Below are 21922 nucleotides of genomic sequence, written 5' to 3'. Positions count from 1 at the left end.
GGAAGAGGGAGAGAGAAACATTTATGGGAGAGAGAAACATTGATCAGCTGCCTCCCATACACGCTCCAACCAGGGAATCAAACTTGCAACTTACGTAGTATGTGCCCTGACTGGGAATCAAACCTGCAACCTTTTGGTGTATGGGACAACTCTCCAAACCAACTGAGCCACCTAGCCAGGGTGATAAAAAGTTTTCATTAGAGCCCTGGCCGGTTTGGCTCAGCGGTTAGGGCGTCGGCCTGCGGTCCAGAGAGACCCGGCCGGGTTCGGTTCCCACTAAAGGCACGTACCTCGGTTGCAGTTTGTACCGGCCCTGGTTGGGTCGTGTGGGTGGCAACCACTCGATGTGTCCCTTTCACGTCGATGTTTTTCTCTCTCTCTTTCTCCCTCCCACTCTGTCTGAACAAAATATCGGAAAAAATGTCCACGGGTAAGGATTAAAAAAAAACTTTTCATAAGAGATCTCACCCAGAGTCATACCCCAGAGAGAAAACAAAATAAGACTAAGAAAAGTTCTCAGTCTTAATTAAAAAAAAGCAAAAGAATGAGTCAACTTACATAGATCCCAAACGCTGTCAAATGAAAACATCAAAAAACTGTATAGCCTGGCTGGTATGGCTCAGTGGTTGAGTGTTGACCCATGCATCAAGAGGTCACTGGTTCAGCCCTGGACGGTTTTCTTAAGCAGGTAGAGCGTCAGCCCTCAGACCAATGAGTGAGGAGTTTGATTCTGGTCAAGGGCACGTACCTAGGTTGCAGTTCGTCCTGGGCTGTTTGGGAGGCAATCAGTCGATGTGACACTATCACATCAATGTTTCTCTCTGTCTCTCTCTCTCTCTCCCTCCCACTCTATCTGATGATAAAAAGAAAAGTATCCTCGGGTGAGGAATTAAAAAAAAAAAAAGGTTGCCAGTTCAATGCCCAGTAAGGGCACATGCCTGGGTTGTGAACCAAATCCCCAGTGAGGGGCACGCAAGAGGCGGGCAGTCGATGATCTCTTTCATTGATATTTCTCTCTCTCTCTCCCCGCTTCTCGCTCTATAAAAATCAATATAAAAAAAGAAATTTTAAAAAATTGTATAAAAAGTATTAATTACATTTATATAAAATATTCTGTGTATGAATGGTTTCCAAAGTGTCCTGGGCTTTCACTGTGGCTATACACGCATCCTTCACTCCAGTAGGGTAGAGGGGAATCTGAAGACAGTCTCTCCTCCCAGGGGTGGCCAACAAACCACCAAGGACTGCAGCAAAAGCCTGCCTGGGCCCCAAGAGAGCCTTATCCCTTTCAGGTACTTCTAGTCTTCTTGTTCCACCTTCTAAGACCACAAAGCTTTGTAGGAGCTCTAATTGACTCAGGGACCTGCATCAGGAGATATGATGTCAATCTATGTGTATGGGGTCCTAGAAGCTCACGTCTCCTTGCTAGCCCCCTGGGATGCCCTTTGCTTGATCCTTGCCCAATGCTCTGGATCGCCCCAAGCAATTTTCTCCACAGTGATGAACACCAAAGAAAAGTCCCCCAGGGAACAAGCCTTCTTAGACAAGGTGGGACCTGGAGGCCATCTTGGTCCAACACCCAAAGGGGCTCTGGTCTCAGCTCTGTCCTAACACAGAGTAGTCAACAGCTGAGGCCAGACAGACAAGAAGTTGATCAAACTGATGGTTGGCTGCCAGGGATCCAGATGTCAGCCTACAGAGAGGGACTAGAAGGGAGCAGGGGCATTCACTAAGGACAATGACCAGTCCAGGTTCACTGAAGCAACAGCTACACCAGGTAGAGAGGAGAGGAAGAAGGCCAAGAGGCAAGTGTGTGCAGTGCCCGCACCACCACCTTTCTGTGCAATGACCTGTGGAAGGGCAGGTCACTTCCTCATGCAGGAGGCAGTCTGCTTCTAAAGCCTCAGTGCCAGGCAAGTCCATCAGAGAGGCAGACAGGCCCTGGGGCTCCAAACTTCAAGAGCTCCAGCTCCTTCAAACCCCAGGCTGGTGAACTTCAGGTGAGAATCCATGTTTGTGAGAAGCCCTCACCACTCAGCTCTGCCAATAGCTGCAGAAGCAAACATCCCCCAGCGTGAGGCCCAAGCCAGCTGGCTCTGCAGCAAACCCCCAAGTCCTCCATAGGCATTCTCGCAGTCGGCCACAAGGTCCTTGTCCTCACCAACCGCCCCCGCCCCCGCAACCAGGAACAGCTGCAAAGCCCGTTGTCTAAGGGAGCTGTTACTCTTTATGTCAAAATATAAATAGCCATTTGTGCATTTATTCAATAACTGATTTCTGAGTGCCCACTCTGTGCCAGACCCAGGAGGCATAGCATGAACATGACAAAGAGCAAAACATGTCAATATGAACAATCCTAGTCCTTTCCAAAGTGCTACGGCTGTTTGGTGGGCTTTACACAAGCTATACCCCCCACACACACCACAGACTATCAAAAATGGCTAGACTCACTCAGCACTGTGTATCAGACACTGCTGAAAGCCACTGTGCTCTGTGCTCTACTGCCGGGGGCGGGGGGACGACAAACCAGACCCTCTCCTGATAAATATGACATGTGTGTGTGTGTGTGTGTGTGTGTGTGTGTGTGTGTAGTCCTGCTTACAGTTTAAGGGGGTGTCCCTACACTCCCTGATGTCCATTCGTGGATAACATTTACAGTTGGCCATTATGAAGCACTTGCTTTGTATCAGGCACTTCCTAGAACTTTAAACCAAACCCATTTTAATTCTCACATCTCTATTAAGTTCTGTTGCTATATCCATGATACAGATAAGGAAAATGCGGCATAGAAAAGTCACAGAATGGTTAGCAGAGCGAGAAGATACTAAGCAGTGTGGCTCTAGGGTCCCAGTTCTTAAACCACAACACTGGACTAGCCTTGATCTAACCGCAGCTCCTCCTCTACAGACAGCTCATTTAAAGTAACACCAGAGCCCTAGCCAGTTTGGCTCAGTGGTTAGAGCGTCAGCCTGCAATCCAGAGAGACCCAGGTTCGGTTCCCGCTAAGGGCATGTACTTCGGTTGCAGTTTGTCCCCCGCCCTGGTTAGGTCGTGTGGGTGGCAGTCACTCGATGTGTCCCTTTCACATCAATGTTTCTCTCTCTCTCTCTTCCTCTCTCTCCCTCCCGCTGTGTCTGAACAAAAAATGAAAAAATGTCCTCAGGTAAGAATAAAATAAATAAAATAAAGTAACACCAGAGCCCTGGCCAGGTGGCTCAGTTGATTGAAGCATCGTTCCATATACGTTGCAGGTTCAATTCCCAGTCAGGACATATACTTAGGTTGTGGGTTCAATTCTCAGCAGGGATGCATATGGGAGACAGTCAATCATTGTTTCTCTCTCACATTGATGTTTCTCTCTCTCTCTCTCTCTCTCTCTCACTCTTCCCCTCTCTCTAAAATCAATAAACATATCCTCAGGTGAGCATTAAAAATAAATAATAATAATAAAAATAAAGTAACACCAGACCTGGCCTTTCCTTCCTCCCAGGTTGATGCCCATAAGCCCCAGGTCCCCAGCGAGCTACACTCTGATCATTGCCCACATATCATTCACCCTCCCTTGGACTTGCCCTCCAGCACAGACTGTGGCCCATCTTGGAGTGGCAGGACTGTCTTTTACTGCACATCCCAAGTCAATTAGTAAATCACACAGAAACGAATATATTGGTGTTACATAAAAAACATACTGTGATCCCACCCTTCCCTCTGGCAAACTGTTGACCCAAAATTGGGTTCTACAGACAGGAAAAAGAAGGAACTGGTCACCAACTCTTCAGCAACCCAAACACAAAAGCACATGTGACAAGGGAACAATCTAGCAGCACACCAAGGAAAAGACATCTAATCAGTCTCTTGCTATCTGCTAGGTCCTAAATGTTGTCACTAACACATTCCACTTACAGCCAAGAATCTACTAGGTATTTCTATTATGCCAAGGAGAGGGAGAGGAACAGAGGTAAGATATCATGGGTGCAGGGAGGGCCCACAACTAGATCACCTCCCAAAATGTATGCATTCATTAAGTGCTGCAGAACTGCTAGGGGAGGGCAGAGGGGAGATAGTGCCAAGGAACTAGGCCTGGGAAGCAGGACAAGAAAGCTGCAGGCAAGAATGATCTTGACAGGAAGAGGAACAGGAATGACAACCTAACAGGAGCAAGAAGGTACAGACACATTGGCCAAAGTGTGCAACAACAGCACATTCTTCATTCCTAACACTAGAGCCACTAACTGAAATACTAACTCTGACTAGCTGCCACCTGGGCCAACTAGAGCTTTAAACATAGCACAACCTGTGCCCGCACCACCATCTGTGGTGACACAGAGCCTGGCACACAGGAAGTGGTAGCGAGGACTTGTTACAGGGTGAATGAAAGTAATGGGGTGGGGAGCATCACCTTCCATCTCTCAGGGGCACCAAGTACCAGGAGCCTCCTCCTGCTCTCTGAAGTGATCAAAGTGTTAAGGGGGAGAGGGCCATGACATATGAAACTTACTGTTAAATGGTTCAGAAAAAAATTATGCGTGGATACATTTCTATGCATGAAGACAGACACATGGGGGGATAAGGCATCCCCACCTAGTGAACCCCTGGGTCCATAAGAGAAAAGAAGCAGCCTGCAGCTCTATAGCAGGGGTTAAGGACAGCCGGACATACACAAGCCCCTGGGAAAGATGTATAAATGGGGTCAGGCCAGATTTCTAGGATTAATCTCACCTCAGCCACTTAGCTTGATGAGCTCTGCATAGTCCAATTGCCCCATCTGTAAATGGGACTAATAACAGTACCTCATAGGGACTACCTAAGAATTAACTTAATCAGCATGTGTTGGTACTACAACAGTGCCTGGCACATAACACATCCTCAATCAAACCATATCAGACATGCATTTAAAAGAAACTCTGGCCCTGGCCTGTTTGGCTCAGCGGTTAGAGCATCGGCCTGCGGTCCGGAGAAACCCGGGTTCGGTTCCCGCTAAGGGCACGTACCTTGGTTGCAGTTTGTCCCCAGCCCTGGTTGGGTCGTATGGGTGACAACCACTCGATGTGTCCCTTTCACGTCCATGTTTCTCTCTCTCTCTCTCCCCCTCCCACTCTATCTGAACAAAATACTAAAAAATGTCCTCGGGTGAGGATAAAAAAGTAAAAATAAGAAAAAAAAAAAAAAAGAAACTCTGTCAAAAGGTAATTCAGCCCTGGCCGGTTTAGCTCGGTGGTTAGAGCGTCAGTCTGCGGTCCTGAGAGACCCGGGTTCGGTTCCCGCTAAGGGCACGTACCTCGGTTGCAGTTTGTCCCCGGCCCTGATTGGGTCTTATGGGTGGCAACCACTCGATGTGTCCCTTTCATGTCAATGTTTCTCTCTCTCTCCCCCTCCCACTCTATCTGAACAAAAAATGTCCTCGGGTGAGGATAAAAAAAAAAAAAGAAAAGGTCAAATTCAGCATTCTCACATTGTCCTTTGCCCCACTCTGTGTAAGGCCTCATTTCCTGGCTTGCATCAGAGAGGAGCCAAAAGTGGCTTGGTCCCTGTCCTCAAGGGTTCCACCTAGCAGAAATTAAGGACACCCTCCGAACCCACCTGTCTGCCTACCTGCCTCCCACCTGGGAAAAAGGTTCTGACTAGTGCCCTCCTCACACCCAAGTATGGGTCTAAGTCAGGATTCCAAGAGAAAGAATGCAGACTAGGACCAGAGAAGCACCCCCTACCTCAAAAAATGCCAGCCAGCAGACCCCTGCCTGGAAGGACACAAATAGCACACAAGGAGAATATCTGACCCAGAGTGAGATGTGCCCTTGCTGCCCAAAGTCAGGGAGCCAGTTGGAGTCCCCCAATTTTGCAGGGCAAGTCAAGATACCACTGGGACCTCTGCAAGGTCCTCATCTGGAGAGCCATGGCATGAGAAGAGTAACTTTGCTCCCTCTGCCAGAGCTGCCTCCCTGCCTCAAATCAGACCTAAGCATGACGTCTTCTGTGAAGCCCTCCCCTGCTTCACAACTACAAATGGTTGGGCACTTCTGCCACCTGCCTGGGCCCCCACACTCAGTGGATTGATTTACACCTCATCTCTCCTTCCACACCTAAAGAGTACTCCCAGAGGGAGGGGTTTATTCTCTCCATTTGAGCACCCCTAGTGATGGGCAGGCACCGAGCTCTCAAACACTTCTTGAATTGATGTGGACAGACAGAAAAAGAGTTGGGGACATTGGTCACCTCTATCATCCAGGCAGGAGACGCTGGACCTGGAACCAGAGGCACGCCAAGGAAGACAGGAGTGCATAGTATATGGCTTCACCCTCAGAGTCCAGTGGCCTGATGTGCAAAACTGGTACCCTGGAGCCAGAATAGGATGATGTCTCACCTCTCTACAGGTGTAGACATGTTTTCTAAAAAACTTAATCACAACAACCCACAATCCATTGGCTCTGGTCCCCAAGAGCCAATACTGTACCCTCCTAGACAGATGGCCCTTTTTCTTGGCTTCCATTCCTAACAAGGTTATCCCAGAACCAGTCAGCCTGCTACCCGGAGAACATAAAAAGCAGTGGGTAACCAGCTCTACTCAGGGAGCTCAGAGAAGTATTACTGGAGATACTCCAGATTGAGTGTGGGTCTAGGGCCTTGGCCACTAGGTAGACACTAGGGAGTCAAGAGGTTTGGTGTTTCTCAAGGTGGGAGCCTGGCTAGGGCACAGTGGAGGGCCACACACCACTGTGCTTCCCAGCCTGCCTTTACCCACTGAGGTCTGACAGAGCTCACAGAAGATGGCCCTGGGCACTTCCACCTTTAAAGACGCCTTCCTCCTCAGCTGGTGTGGCTCAGCAGTTGAGCGTCAACCCATGCACCAAGAGGTTGCTGGCTCAATTCCCAGTCAGGGCCATGCCCAGGCTGTGGGCCAAATCGCCAGTGGGAGGGCATAGGAGGTGGTCAGTCGATGTTCTCGCTTATTGATGTTTCTCTCTCTCCTTCTCCCTTCCTCTCTCTCTACAATTAATAAAGAAAAATAAATAAATAAAGACACCTTTCTGCATTAAAAAACAAAACAAAAATAAAGAATCATACTTTTCACCCTGGCTGGGTGGCTCAATTGGTTGGAGCATCGTCCAGTAAACCAAAAGGTTGAGGGTTTGATTCTCTGTCAGGTGGAATACCTAGGTTTCAGGTACAATCCCTATCCCCAGGGTGTGTACAGAGGGCAACCAATTAATGTTTCTTTCACGTCGATGTCTCTCTTTCTTTACCCTCCCTTCCTCTCTCTCTAAAATCAATTTAAAAAAATCACCCTGGCTGGTGTGGCTCAGCAGTTAGAGCATTGGCCTGCGAATCAAAGAGTCTCGGGTTCGATTCCCAGTCAAGGGCACGTACCTGGGTTGCAGGTTCAATCCTGAACCCCTCGGGTCATGCAGGAAGCAACCAACTAATGGTTTCTTTTTTTTTTTCTTTCTTTCTCTTTCTTTCTCTCTCGCTCTCACTCTGTCTCTTTTGCTCTCGCTCTCTTTCCCCCTCCCTCCCTCCCTTCTAAAAATCAATGGGGCCTGGCTGGTGTGGCTGAGTGGATAGAGTGTCATCTCATGGAATGAGAGGTCCCCGTTTGATTCCTGGTCAGGGCACGTGCCTGGTTTTGGGCTCCATCCCCAGTAGGGAGCATGCAGGAGGCAGCAGATGGATGTTCCTCTCTCACACTGATGTTTCTCTTTCTCCCTTCCTCGCTCCAAAAAAAAAAATCAACAAAAACATATATACACGTATGTGTGTGTGTATATATTTTATTCCTCACCTGAGAATATTTTTCTATTTATCTTCAGAGAGAGTGAGAAGGAGAAAGAGAGAGGGAAAGGGAAAGAAAGAGAAACATCGACATGAAAGGTACACATCAACTGGTTGCCTCCCGCACGACCTGGACCAGGACCCAGGACCAAATCACAGCCACAGAGGTAAGTGCCCTTGGCCAATCAAACCCGCAAGTCATTGGTCCACTGGCCCAAGCTCTCCCACTGAGCCAAACCAGTCAGGGCAACAAAAACATACTTTAAAAAATGAATAAATAAAGCCTTCATTTCTTAAATAAATAAATAAAAATCAATGGAAAAATATCATCAGGTGAGGATTAACAAAAAATAAAAATAAAATCAATAAAAACATATCCTCGGATGAGAATTATACATAAATTATTTTTTTATTTTGAAATTAAAAAAGAATCCCATTTTGCAACTGCATTGTTATAAAAATGAATGCCTATATGTGTACATTATATTCTCTTTGACCTAAAAGTTTGCTTTTTTAACCTGATGATTTTAAAAGAAATCAAACATTTTCACAGGCCCCTAAAAGTATTGTGGACCCCCAGCATTGCATCTCCTGTGCTTGTTAGAGAAATCATCCTGCATTGGGGGATTTAATTTTCTTGCTGCAGTTCAGAGTACACGAGAAACAGGAAGAGATTAAAAAATTGCCTGGGACCTTCTGGCTGCCATGAATGATTCTGAAACTCCACCACAGGCTTTTTTATGGAAACACAAGTTCCAAGGAAAGTCCTGAAGGCATTTAATCATCACACACAAGGAGCAGTTCTAAGTACCTGGCACTATCCAGGCTCCCACGACTGCGACACACCTGCGGAACAGCGCGTCAGTCTCTGCCCCAAGGACAGGCCAGCGCATGCTGGGCAGCCTCCTAGCACCTTCTCAGGTCCGGTCTCTGGGCTGAGTGCTTCTCAAGTGTAACACCTCACTGGGTGACAATAAGCGACCCGGCTACTGCTTTCCAGTAGAGGGGTTTCCAGGGCAGAGACGCTGGCATCAACCCACTGCTGGGCGGAAGCAAGGGAAACCAGGTGCCTCCATGAGCTGCTTTCTCGACCTAACCCCAGCCTAATCTCAGCCTCTGGACAAGCAAAGAGGGCGCAGTTCCTCGCAGAAGAACTCCATCACTCTCGCTTCCATCAACCTCAAAGCATGTAGCGCTCCACGGACGTGGACCGAAAGGCAACATCCCTCCAGAACTAAGTTCCATGGTGTATGAGGCGCTCGAGCCCAAGTAAACTCACGGCACGGTCCCTGCGGGGCACGGTCCCGGGAGGGGGATGCGGCGGCCCGCGGGGACTACACGACCGGCGTCCTCCCAGGGCGCTGCCCCGCCAGGTGGAGGGAGGTCCCGGACGACCCTGGCCCCGCCCGCTCCGCCCCCGGACTCCCGCCACGCCCACGCCCCCCCACCCACTGCGCCCGCAGCGCCGCGCACCTGGTCGGAGCGGCTCGGTGACTGTAAGCACGAGCAGGAAGAGCAGCAGGAAGGCACCGCTGTCTGCCTTGGGCACCATTTATCCTCCGTTCATCGTCCCCGGGGCGGCCGCGAGACTCCGCGGGGAGGCCGAACCAGGCCTGGCTGGGGGCGGGGGCTGGGCCGGGACGGGGTGAGAAGAGGCGGCGGGAAAGGGCTCCGGCTGGGCCCCAGCTGCACTGGGCCACGGTCTCGCGCACTCTCGCCTGAAGCCTCGGGTTCCGACTTCGGCTCCGCGCAAGATGGCGGCCGTCCTGTTCGGCTCCGCGACGCCCTGCCTCCCGCCCTCGACGCCGGCGCCAACCAATGAGCACCGAGAGAGGGGCGGGGCCTGTGCATTCCCGGTGCGTGCAGACCATTGGCCGAGCTGGGGCGGAGCCTGGGCTGTAGTGAGCGAAAGGGGCGAGGCCTAAGGTTGGGACAGTGAGGGGCGGGCCCGACGGGAGGGAGGGACTTAGGGAGTTAAGTTTGCCATTGGCTAAACAGAGAGGTGGGGCTCAGGAATGGAACCTGAGCAGTAGGGCCAACGAAGGGCTTAGGATTCTAGGGCTCAGGGCGGGGGCGGGGTGGGAAGGGCAAAGGGACCAAGTTGAGGGACACAGGAAAGGGCGGGGCCCAGTGGGGGCCAAAGGTGTGGAGCGGAGGCGTCGCGATTGGCCCAGGATGCCCAGTGAGAAAGAAGAGGGGCGGAATGCAGAGGGAGCTTAGGGGGATGGAGACACAAAGGGTCTCACACTTTGCACACCTGCAGGCCAAGGTCCTGTCCGCGGCCTAAGAGTGCACACTAAAGTGGTCTTTTTAAGAAGGGCTGCGCCCTGGCCTGGTGGCTTAGTTGGTTGGTGCACGGGAGTAGCTTGTGGTTGTGGGTTCCATTCCAATCAGGGCACATACCTTGGTTGCAGGTTCCATCCCTATTGGGGCATATATGGGAGGCAACTAATGGATGTTTCTCACATCGATGTTTCTCTCTCTCCCTTCCTCTCTCTCTAAAATCAATAAACATGGCCTCTCTCCCCCTCTCATTCCCTCTCTCTAAAATCAATAAAGAACAAAAAATCAATAAACATATCTTTGGGTGAGGATAAAAAAAATAAAAATTATAGCCCTGGCCGCGTTGGCTCAGTGGTAAGAGAGTCAGCCAGCTGTCCCAAGAGACCCAGGTTCAGTTCCCACTAAGGGCATGTACCTCGGTTCCAGTCCCCCCCCTACCCCCCCACCCCCAGCCCTGGTTGGGTCGTGCAGGTGGCAGCCACCAGATGTGTCCCTTTCACGTCGATGTCTCTCTCTTTCACTCCCTCCCACTCTATCTGAACAAAAAAATGGAAAAATGTCCTTGGGTGAAGATTAAAAAAATAAAAATTACAAATTTTTTTTTAAAAGAAGGGATGAGCCCTGGCCGGTTTGGTTCAGCGGTTAGAGCGTCAGCCCATGGTCCAGAGAGACCCGGGTTCGGTTGCCACTAAGGGCACGTACCTCGGTTGCAGTTTGTCCCTGGCCCCAGTTGGGGTCGGAGGCAGCCACTCGATGTGTCCCTTTCACGTCGATGTTTCTCTCTTTCCCTCTCTTCTTCTCTCTCCCTCCCATTCTATCTGAACAAAAATGGGAAAATGTCCTCAGGTGAGGATTAAAAAAAAGAAGGGATGAGAAAAACTGGAAGGACCCAGACTTTCCAGGAGATGAGAAAGGAGGATGGATGCTGTCAGGCACAGACAGATGTGCCTTCACTGGTACACACAACTGAAAAGGAGGAAGTAGCCTAAAGGCATGTTATACAAGGAGAGCTGACAGGGAAACCCTGATTCTATAGAGACTGTGTAGTAAAGCTGGCCTTTGGAGGAAGGGCCCTGCTTATAAAATAGGGGAGTAGGGGAAGGTATACTGACTAAGCACAGCTGCTGCCACATCAGGCCACATTTGCATAGAGGAAAGCCACTGGGGACAATGCTCTAAGTACTGACTTCAAACCTGTTATTGGGAACAAGGAGATCATGGATGGGGACATAGTTGACAGGGTGTTCTCAGCAGGAGAGAGAAGCAAGCTGTCCAAAGGTAGGACGGACCACCAACCATGCACACAAGGCCTGAACAGGGTGTCAGGGCTGGAAAAGAGGATGAAGCCCTGACCAGTGTGGCTCAGTTGGTTGAGCATCATCCCATGCACTGAAAGGTCACTGGCTCAATTCCCAGTCAGGGTACATGCCCAGTTGTAGGTTCAATCCCCATTTGGGATACGTGTAGGAGGCAAATGATGGATGTTTCTGTCTCACATCATGTATCTCTCTCCCTTTTCCTTTCTCTCTAAAAAAAAATCAGTAAAAACACATTTTTTTTAAAAAAAGGGTGAAGATGGGAGCAGAGAAATGGGCAAGGGCCAAAAGCTAGGGAGGACCCATCGGTAACTGACCCACCTCCAGCCCCACTGACTCACTCCCCAGGAGCAGTCCTCTCAAGTTACCTCAAGGCATGGTTCTAAGTGTCCCTTAGTCCTGGGACACTCAGGGTCATCTGAGAGAGAGGCACCCAGTCCCTCAGAGTGGATATGGCCAAGGTTAAACCCAAGACTAGGCCAGACCTGCCTGTTCCTGCTCCTCAGGTCTTGGCCCCAAGCATGTGCTACACAAAGGGGCTGTCACAGCAGTAGGGCTGCACTGCTGGCAGAAACTGGTCCCTGCCCAATGCTGACCTCTCTACTTGCATGGTCCTCAGGGAGCATTCCAGGAGCAGCTGATGACACTCAAAGCAGGATCCAGGTCCAGCTTCTGCCCCAGCCCCAGATCTGCCCTGGGAGCCCAGCCAAGGCTATGGTCTGGGCAGACCCCCAAGAAGGAACACACAGCCAAGAGCAGAAATCCCTGCCAGTTGTCCCCTGCCACAGCCACTGTTAGAGAAGCAGACTGGCAAAGGTTTGGATGAGGAAAGAAAAGTACAGGGAGTTGAAAATTCCAACCAAACCATGCAAGAGAGAGCAAAGCCCTGGCTTCTTAAAGGCAGTGAGTCCAGACCTGGAGTCTGCCCTTCCTGATCCACCTCCATTCTTTATCCTGCTGCATGGCCCCCAGGCCACCTGTGTGGACACAGGCAAGGGCTTCCAGGACTGAAGGAGAAAAAAAATCAGGGACGTTTCTCCCAGCTCCTTGCTTGTAGAGTCACTGTGGCCTCCACCTAAGGTTACTGCCTCTCTTAACGTCGCCTTCTCTACACTAATCTTCCAAGGTTCCAGGAATCATCCCTCCCTTCTTCCAGCAGTGTGTGATTACTGTTGGAGTTTCCTACACTCTTTTCCCACCTTTGTAAATTATGCCCTTATTAAACCCTCAGACTGCCCTAACTGGAGCATGTCTTGTTTCCTGCTGGGACCTGGACTGATAGGACTAATACAATCACCTGCCCTGGATATCCTGGATTGCTGTAATCAGCCCCACCATTCGTCAAGCAAGTCCTTGCTCTGGGTTTGGAGGCATGGGCAGACCAACATGTCCCCACTGTCCCCTGCTACCTTGGGTCCCAGCTAAGCACGAGGCCACTCTCTGTGGGCCTTTGGTCTGCTCTAGCCCACTGGCCAGCCTTCCAAAATTCCAAGTCCAAGTGGCTCAAGCCAGAGCCTCATTCCCCCAGGGTACTCCTTTGTGACTTCACCCACTGAAGTCACCTGGGAGACAATGCTGAACGTTCCACCCCAGAGGCTGGGCCTCTAGGAGGCAGGGACAGTAGGCCAGGCCAGCCTAGAGGACTCTCCGTCCACAGTGTAAATGAGGACACTGCTGGCCCATGTCTTGCAGGGATGTAGAGGGCAGCCTCAGAGGCACTCGGTGCTCCTGGCACCATGGATGATGCTGCCATCCTCAAGCGACGAGGCTATATCATGGGGATAAATTTGGGAGAGGGCTCATACGCAAAAGTCAAATCTGCTTACTCTGAGCGCCTAAAGTTCAACGTGGCGGTCAAGATCATCGACCGCAAGAAAGCCCCTGTGGACTTCTTGGAGAAATTCCTTCCCCGGGAAATTGAGGTCCTGACCATGCTAAATCACCGCTCCATTGTCAAGACCTATGAGATCTTTGAGACATCAGACGGCAAGGTCTATATTATCATGGAGCTTGGGGTCCAGGGTGACCTCCTTGAGTTCATCAAAACCCGGGGAGCCCTGCATGAAGACGATGCTCGCAAGAAGTTCCACCAGCTCTCCTCGGCCATCAAGTACTGCCACGACCTGGACATTGTGCACCGAGACCTCAAGTGCGAGAACCTTCTCCTTGACAAGGACTTCAACATCAAACTGTCTGACTTCGGCTTCTCCAAGCGCTGCCTGCGGGATGACAGTGGCCGACTGACACTGAGCAGGACCTTCTGTGGGTCGGCAGCTTACGCAGCCCCTGAGGTCCTGCAGGGCATCCCCTACCAACCCAAGATCTATGACATCTGGAGCCTGGGTGTGATCCTCTACATCATGGTCTGTGGCTCCATGCCCTACGATGACTCCAATATCAAGAAGATGCTGCGCATCCAGAAAGAGCACCGTGTCAACTTCCCTCGCTTCAAGAACCTATCGAGTGAGTGCAAGGACCTCATCTACCGCATGCTACAGCCAGATGTCAACCGGCGGCTGCACATCGATGAGATCCTCAGCCACTGCTGGGTGCAGCCCAGGCCCCGGGGCCTGTTCTCTGCAGTCATCAGCAATGAGGGGGAGAGTTCCCGGGGCACTGAGCCCTCATTCACCCCTGAGCCTGGTTCTGACAAGAAGTCTGTCACCAAGCTGGAGACTCAGGAGGAAGCCCAGCCTGAGGTGACGCCAGAGTCAAAACCTAAAGAGGAGATTCCACAAGAGCAGGTGTCAGATCAGTTGGAGACCATGACCACGAGTCCTGCCCTCACAGAGGAGCAGCCGGACAGGGAGACAGTGGAAGGGGGCTCTCCGAAGCCTCCAGAGATACACACCTAGTGAGCCACTCACACGGCCCAGGAGCTGGCAAGGAATGAGGCAGAGCTCACAGCCTCGAGCCTGAAATCCAAAACTGCCAAGGGATGAGCCATTGAAGGAAGACAGTCCCGGATGAGCCATTATTTTCGTCAGTTTTTTCCCCCTCCCTTTGAACTTGGTAACCCACATGGTAAAGAAGCAATAAATCACTATATTAGTGCAGACTCTAAGGTGAATGTCTTTGCCCCAGCTGACTGCGGTCATCCAAGGGAAGATCCATCCCATCATACCCCTACCCCCCAAGTTTGGAAAATATATCCCAGTGTGCCCAGTCCTGACCATGACCTCAGTACCTGGACCAGATCAGAGAGCTGGGTGAGTCCCCGGCCCTGGTTGGTCGTGCGGGTGGCAGCCACTTGGTGTGTTCCTTTCACATCGATGTTTCTCTCTCTCTCTCTGTTCCTCTCTCTCCCTCCCACTCTACCTGAACAAAAAATGGAAAAAAAAAAAAAAATGCCCTGGCCGGTTTGGCTCAGCGGTTGGAGCGTCGGCCTGCGGTACAGAGAGCTGGGTGAGGAAGATGCTGAATGAGAAAGATGCTGCTTCAAGAGAGAGGCTATGAGTGTGGTGCTGGTGGGGGAGGGGACGTGGAGAGGACAGGACCAAGGAGGGCAAAGTGGCTGCCTAAAGTGGAGGGGTGGGAGGAGGACCCATCAGGCTGCTGATGGAGAAGGACCTGCAGAGGGTAGGTGAGCCAGCTTCTCAGACTCTCTTGAGCTCCTCACCCTGATGCGCAACTTAGTTTTCCTGCTCTGTCCACCAGGGGTTCCTTCGTGTACAGTTGGCTCCCAGTTCTCAATGGTGCCCTGAGTCATCCTACCTTGTGGTCTTTCCCCTGGCCCAGGGGAAGCAGGGGACACTGCTGGACAGCCCAGCCACACTCCAGTCTGCATGTCCCACAACTGTGTGGCCCTGACCACACCCTGTTCCCCTCTAATCCCAGTCTGTCCCCAGGGTGACACTCTGCCAGAGTAGGTAAACTGATACTGGTGAGTAGGAGACAAGACAGGTATCCTCACAACGCATGTCTGACCACCGCGGCTATCTGTGTCCCACAGAGGGAGCAGGCTTGCACATAGCATCACTAATCCCCACGTTCCGCAGGGCCCTGTCCACCTGCCCGCCCTTATGCAGCCCTCACCTCTGCTGTGATGGCCCTTTCTCTTCCTGCCCTGCACTCACTCTGACAACCTCATGTGGACTTGCAGGGTTAACACACCAAGAGGGTAAGAGCCTTCAGACTCACCCTTCTCCTACATCTCTGATCTGGGAAGATCTCAACCCCAGCCCTCTGGGAGAAGTGAGATTCAGTGAGTGCCCCAGACCTGCCCTCTGCAACCCACCCCAAAGTTAGTCCAGTGCTCTGCTTGGCTCCTCCATTCCCACAGCCACATTCACATGGACTGTGTTCTCACACCTCTGTGTTCCTGTGTCATGGCCCAGCCACCACCGAGGCCTTTGTCCCTCCCCTGCCATTGCCTCCCACAGAACCCAGTCTGGCTCCCTCTGCTGAGGGAAGGATCCCAGTGCCCAGCCATGGAGGTCTTCCCAGGTCTGGTCTCTTCCTGGCCTTCCAGCCTCCTCTGTCGTCCCCACACCTCACCCATACATGTTATAATCATCCCTGCAAACCTTGCCTATCTCTCCAGGCTCAGCTGAGGGGCCATGGCCTCCACAAGGCCTTCTGGAGCCCCAACAGCACTCAGCAGTCGGTCACTGAGTGCCAGAGCAGGCCAGTGCGTACCCAGGGTCCAGGCACAGAATGGACCCTGAATAATACTGGAGCACCCACCTAATTTTGTAGTGAAGACTGAAGGTTCCAGGAGCCCAGTCATGCAGCTTGTCTGCTGGTGGAGTGGGATTGAGATGAGGACACCCTGAGGAGAGGCTCATGAGTCACCTCCTCTCGGTCATGTCTGCAGCCTGCGGCAGTCCTCAGGGCAGTGGGCAGTGAGCGACAAGAGGGCCTGGGACTCTCACTGCAGCTCAGCTAGGAGGTGAGAGCCTGGGCGGGGGGGGGGGGGGGGGGGGGGGGCGGGGGAAGGAGCATTTACTGTGTGCTTTCCAGGCTGGGAGACAGCTCAGAGAGGACAGAAGACTTCCTGAATCACACAGCATGGAGTGGAAGCCTGGGTGACTGAAGCCACACCTTCCCACGTGGCCTCATATCCTGGCCACTCCTGTGAGCAGCTCAGCCCACCGGGTTCGGCCCTGGCTTAGACTTCTTCAGTGACCCCATAAAGGCTTTAGGATCAAGACCCTCAACATCGACGCTGTGGCCCACAGTGTTCTCTCCCGCCCCTGCACACTGTTGACACATTATCATTCAGGCCATGATGTGCACGAGCAGTCCTCGTCCTCCTCCATGTGGCTAACTCCTAAGACCTCAGCCTTCCCAACCTTCCCAGCCTTCCCAAGTCCAGCCCCCAGTTCTGTCCTCACAGCTCCATGTTTTCGCTGTCACTATTGGGCATTCACACTCATTGGTGTGACACTGAACCTCCCCGGTCTCTGGGCTCCAAGAAGGCATGGGTTCTTTCTAGTTCATCAGTGTAAGTCCAGCACCTGGAACTGACCCTCAAATGCCTATGGGATGAATGGACAAATCGGTGCCCAATTTATGGAGAAAACCAAAGCTCAGGAGTGGCCTTCCCAGAGTCTGCAGGTCTCTGACCCACAGGACTGCCAGTTAGGACTTCTGCTGGAGGTCCCCTGGTCCAATCTAACATTCCTGCCTCCAACACACCAAGAGTTCCTGCTTCTGCATGCACATCCTGGGCAAAGTGGGTCAGTAGAGTCGGTCAAGAAGGAAGACATGCAGGAGCAGCCCAGATAGAACATTTGGGGTGCAAGAGAAAGTGGGGGTAGAGTCATCCTCACCTAGTTATGAGGACAGAGCTTGGTTCTGGCCTGAAAATCCTCACAGCCAGCCCCTTCTGGGACACAAAGGAGTGAAGTTCTTGTCATTTAGGCCAATAAGAGCCCCCAGGAGAAAGTGGCCTCAGGAAGAAGGCAGGCCTTGGGCAGAAAGCAGGCCTTGGGGAGAGAGCAGGCCTTGGGGAGAAGGCGGGCCTCAGGGAGGCCTGGCTGCTGGAGGGTAGTTGCTTGGCTGTGGGCACTCCCTGCTGGGACCAGTCTCTCCTGCCTGGCACCTGGATTCTGGCTGCCCTGCCACTGCTAACTTCCACATGGACCTCCAGACACAGGGACCTCCCCACGTGCTCCAAGCACAGCCATGCTCCAGTCAACATGCTACATCTGCCTGCCGTGTCTTGCCCTTGTCAACCTGGTGGAGCCCTACTGATGTACTGCACGCCAGCTCCTCTGTCAGCCCCTCACACCCACACAGAAGTGGCCTTCCTTCCTGTCCCAAACACGGAGTCCATGGCACACCTGTCCTGACAATTTGCTACGTGTGGGCACAGCATGCCTGTGACAGAAAACAAATGAACAGCAGGGCTTCCGAAGTACCTAAGGAGATGTATACAGGAGGCCATATTTTCCAAAGCAGAACTCCATACATGTGCCCTGAAAAGGGGTTTTCACATTGTTTCCAGGTGCAAAATACAGTTACATTGTTTCCAGCACAAACTATGTGCTCTCCCAGGGTTCTAACAGCTACAACATGCCACTCCTCACAAATGCCCAAACTGATATAAGCACCCAGGTGCTTGCTCTTAACAGTTGATGATCTGGGTGCTGCAGGCCCTCAGCACCCCCAGAACCCCCAGCACCAGATCCACCCAGGGCCCTGCTGGATCACTGATCAGCATACTATACTCTGTTGTCTCCGTCTGTCGCCCAGAACCCCGAGGCCCGCCTCCTACTGACTGGTCAAAGGCACTGTCCTCCACTCACCCCAAAGCCCATTCTCTATGTTGACATCTTTGATATTTTTTTTTTAAGAGAGAGAAGAAGCGAGAGATAGACACATCAATGTGAGAGATACATCTATCAGCTGCCTCCTGCATGCCCCCTACTGGGGAATCAAGCCCACAACTTGGGCATGTGCCCTGACTTGGAATCGACTGGGACCTCGCAGTCCATGGGATGATGCTCAATCCACTGAGCCACACTGGCCGGGCTATGCTGCTATCTTAAAATGTGAGTTGGGTCACAGCTCTTCTTGCCCTGTGCCCTGCAATAGCTGCCCAACCCTCAGGAAAAAGCCCCACTTACCTTTTCCCCCACCTCTCTCCTGTCTGTGGGATTCAACTATTCTTAGAACAAGCCCTCTCCTCTCCCAGGCTCTTCCCTACCCAGATGCCTCATCACCTCCTCTACTGGCTGAATCTTGACTTATCCCTCAGGCCTGCCCCAGTCCTCAGAACACATTTGCCAGCCTGGGGCCTTGCAACACCCCAGAGCCCTGCCTGCCCTCCACCCACACGCCCTGCTCACTGCAGCAGCGGCAGCGGCACTCATCCACTCATCTAACCCCAAAGAGAAGCTGCCCTTGTCCACTAAGCTTGGGACCACTGCCAGCCTGGCCAGACCAGAGCAGTCCCTCCCAGACACCACCACTTCTGAGTACACAAGCCCTAGATGGAGTTTTCTTCACACCCCAAAGAAGATGCAGGAAACTAACCTGAATGAGTCAGGAACCAATGCAGGGTCAGTCCCCACAGCAGGGACAGAAAAACTAGACCGGGACTGGCACTTCAGATGGACCTGGGCAGCCCTCACCTTGGGCCTGACTCATGACAGCGAAGCCACAGTGAGGAGGAGCAGGAAGAGTTACCACAGTCCTGGGTACTGCCTTCTTTCCAGTGGGCACTCCTTCTAGGCCAACCTGGCTTCCAGGGTTCCAGGGGCCCTGATTCCCCCAGGCCCAGTACACTCCCGGCTGCCTGGCTTTATGACTTCACAAACTGAAGTCACATGGAGATAATGCTGAGCATTCCACAAGTCCAGGCCAGTCCAGCCAGACGGCTCCCCACACTGTAAATGAGGACAATGTTCACTGGCACACGTGAGGAGGGGATGTAGAGGGCAGTGGCACCGGCCACTCCTGGCACCATGGACGATGCCGCGGTCCTAAGGAAAAAGGGTTACATCGTAGGTATCAATCTCGGCAAGGGCTCCTACGCAAAAGTCAAATCAGCCTACTCGGAGCGCCTCAAGTTCAACGTGGCGGTCAAGATCATTGACCGCAAGAAAACGCCCACCGACTTTGTGGAGAGATTCCTTCCTCGGGAGATGGACATCCTGGCAACTGTCAATCACCGCTCCATCATCAAGACCTACGAGATCTTCGAGACCTCAGATGGGCGCATCTACATTGTCATGGAGCTTGGGGTCCAGGGAGACCTCCTTGAGTTCATCAAGTGCCGGGGGGCCCTGCATGAGGATGTGGCTCGCAAGATGTTCCGCCAGCTTTCCTCAGCCGTCAAGTACTGCCATGACCTGGATGTTGTCCACCGAGATCTCAAGTGCGAGAACCTTCTCCTTGACAAGGACTTCAACATCAAGCTGTCTGACTTCGGCTTCTCCAAGCGCTGCCTGCGGGACTGCAGTGGGCGCATCATCCTCAGCAAGACCTTCTGTGGGTCGGCAGCGTATGCAGCCCCCGAGGTCCTGCAGGGCATCCCCTACCAGCCCAAGGTCTATGACATCTGGAGCCTGGGTGTGATCCTCTACATCATGGTCTGTGGCTCCATGCCCTACGATGACTCTGACATCAAGAAGATGCTGCGCATTCAGAAGGAGCACCGCGTGGAATTCCCGCGCTCCAAGAACCTGACGGGTGAGTGCAAGGACCTCATCTACCGTATCCTGCAGCCGGACGTCAACCGGCGGCTGCACATCGATGAGATCCTCAGCCACTCATGGCTGCAGGCCCCCAAGCCCAAAGCCATGTCTTCTGCCTCCTTCAAGAGGGAGGGTGAGGGCAAGTATAGGGCCGAGTGCAAACTGGACACCCGTCCAGGCTCATGCCCTGAGCACCGGCTGGATCACAAGCTGGGGGCCAAAACCCAGCACCGGCTGCATGTGGTGCCCGAGAATGAGGACAAAATGGAGGACAGGCTGGCCGAGACCTCCAAGGCAAAGGACCATCACGTCTCTGGAGCCGAGGTGGGGAAGGCAGGTACCTAGGGTGCAGAGGTCGTGGTGCATGGTGGCGCCCACGTAAACTAAGTAGGCAGGTAGGAGCTGAAGAAGGCACAGGTGCAAGGAACAAGTAAAATCTGTCAATTAAACCACTATTTTGATTACGTTCTATTAGCTTTCTTCCACTTAGTAGCAAAGGCATTAATTACTAACCACCAAATAAACACAAAGTGTAAACAAGCATCAAGAATGGCCCCTGAGGAGTCTTTTTCCCTAGGACACAGCCAACCACCCTCCCTCAAGCACGGGTATCTCCAGCATAGGGGTTCACGGACCAGTGCTCGGTACAGGTACTCATGGAGAGGCCTTGTGGGCAAGAAGATGGCAGTCACGGACCATCTGCCTGGCTCCCACTGGTCTCTCTCTAATTTGCCTATGCCCAGAGCCTCCAGGCCTGGCCAGGTGCATATCTCCCACCTCAGGTGCAACACAGCCCGCTCTGACCCCCACCCCACTCCCTCAGACAGCTATTCCTCAAAGTTCTTCTCTCCCTCCCTCCCCTCCAGTCCCCTCTCCCCTGGAACATCCCCTGGGCAGGCAACCCTAGCCGAGACCTCTGACCTACACCCTCTCCATTGCATCCTGATCACCCCACACAGCAGCCCTATTTTGTCTGGAAGTGGTCAGCACCTGGCCTTAGGTGGCCTTGACTGGACAGCGTCTCTCTGTATCTCACTCATGCCCACTCAGACATCTGCCTCCCCACTTCCTGGGGGCACCCTCAGGTCCAAGGCCACCCTTCCCTATGGGGGAAAAGCACCAAAACCCAATTTTCCAGTCCCAGCTCTTGGCCCGAGCTCACCTGCTATGCCTACCCCTAGCCCCCCTGGTAAGTCACAGGGTACAGTCAGGACTCAACCCCTGGGAGCTTGTAGAAACTATCCAAGAGCACAAGTTAGTGGTGCCCAGGCAGGCAGCAGGCCGTGCACCAGCCTCCTGAAGATACTGGCACTCGTGGAGGGCTGAAGAGGACCGATGCAGGAGTACCCAGGAAGATGGCCTAGTGCGCTCTGGGTGTGCTTGAAGCAGGGTTCCAGTCTGAGGGATTCCAGGTTGCCTCCCCGAGCAGTGAGCCTCCAAAGGCACAATCTGACCCCACTTGAGGCCAGAAGAGACCCATCTGGCAAGCAGCCATGGTCTTGGGCCCCCGACCTCCATGTGAAGCAGCTGGCCCTGGGTCCCCTGGGGATCGAGCACTAATACACTCAGGCTGCTGAGCAAGTGCTGGCTGATGGTGCAAATGGTGCTGTCAGGTCTGCACGGAGCCAGGTCCCATTGCTTGACATTGTGGCCCAGGTTACTGTTACCTGGGCCACTACTGGTGTGAGTGACGAGGTGAGATTGGTGACTCAGCAGCCGAAAACTGGCAGTGCCAGGTGCACTGGGGAGAAGGGCAGGAAGATGGAGACAGCCCTGCCCCACTTGAGCTAGAAACCAGGTGCTTGGAGGTCATGGTGAGGCCACTGGGAAGGTACCCCATGCGGGACTGTGGCCTAACACCTATGTAGGACCCATGAAGCCGTCACTAGCAAACCATGCAGACGAGGCCTG

The 21922-nt window shown here is 52.7% G+C and overlaps 3 protein-coding genes across 7 annotated transcripts in view; 2 read left to right on the top strand and 1 right to left on the bottom strand.

The window, feature by feature from the left end:
- Positions 1-9512, bottom strand: part of DGCR2 (DiGeorge syndrome critical region gene 2) — a 90555-nt gene extending 81043 nt beyond the window's left edge. For 2 of the 5 annotated variants that reach the window (XM_036276323.1, XM_036276325.1), the window contains exon 1: positions 9241-9510. In XM_036276323.1, the coding sequence (XP_036132216.1) occupies positions 9241-9319 (79 nt within the window). In that variant the 5' untranslated portion in view covers positions 9320-9510. Of the gene's footprint in view, positions 1-9240 lie in introns of all 5 variants that reach the window. The other 3 variants (XM_036276322.1, XM_036276324.1, XM_036276326.1) reach the window with 2 other exon arrangements.
- Positions 9513-13102: 3590 nt separating this feature from the next.
- LOC118640205 (testis-specific serine/threonine-protein kinase 1-like) lies at positions 13103-14221 on the top strand. The gene has a single exon (XM_036277089.1). It carries the CDS (start codon positions 13103-13105, stop codon positions 14219-14221), a length of 1119 nt encoding a protein of 372 aa, XP_036132982.1.
- Positions 14222-19176: 4955 nt separating this feature from the next.
- On the top strand, positions 19177-20476 carry TSSK2 (testis specific serine kinase 2). The gene has a single exon (XM_036277027.1). The coding sequence runs from the start codon at positions 19280-19282 to the stop codon at positions 20354-20356; it is 1077 nt and encodes a 358-aa protein (XP_036132920.1). The 5' UTR covers positions 19177-19279; the 3' UTR covers positions 20357-20476.
- The last annotated feature ends 1446 nt before the right edge of the window (positions 20477-21922 follow it).

Source organism: Molossus molossus, unplaced genomic scaffold, assembly GCF_014108415.1.
Source record: "Molossus molossus isolate mMolMol1 unplaced genomic scaffold, mMolMol1.p scaffold_m16_p_22, whole genome shotgun sequence".
NCBI classification, from domain to species: domain Eukaryota; kingdom Metazoa; phylum Chordata; class Mammalia; order Chiroptera; family Molossidae; genus Molossus; species Molossus molossus.
Note: the sequence above shows the minus strand (reverse complement) of the source record. Positions and strands in the feature narration are given on the sequence as shown.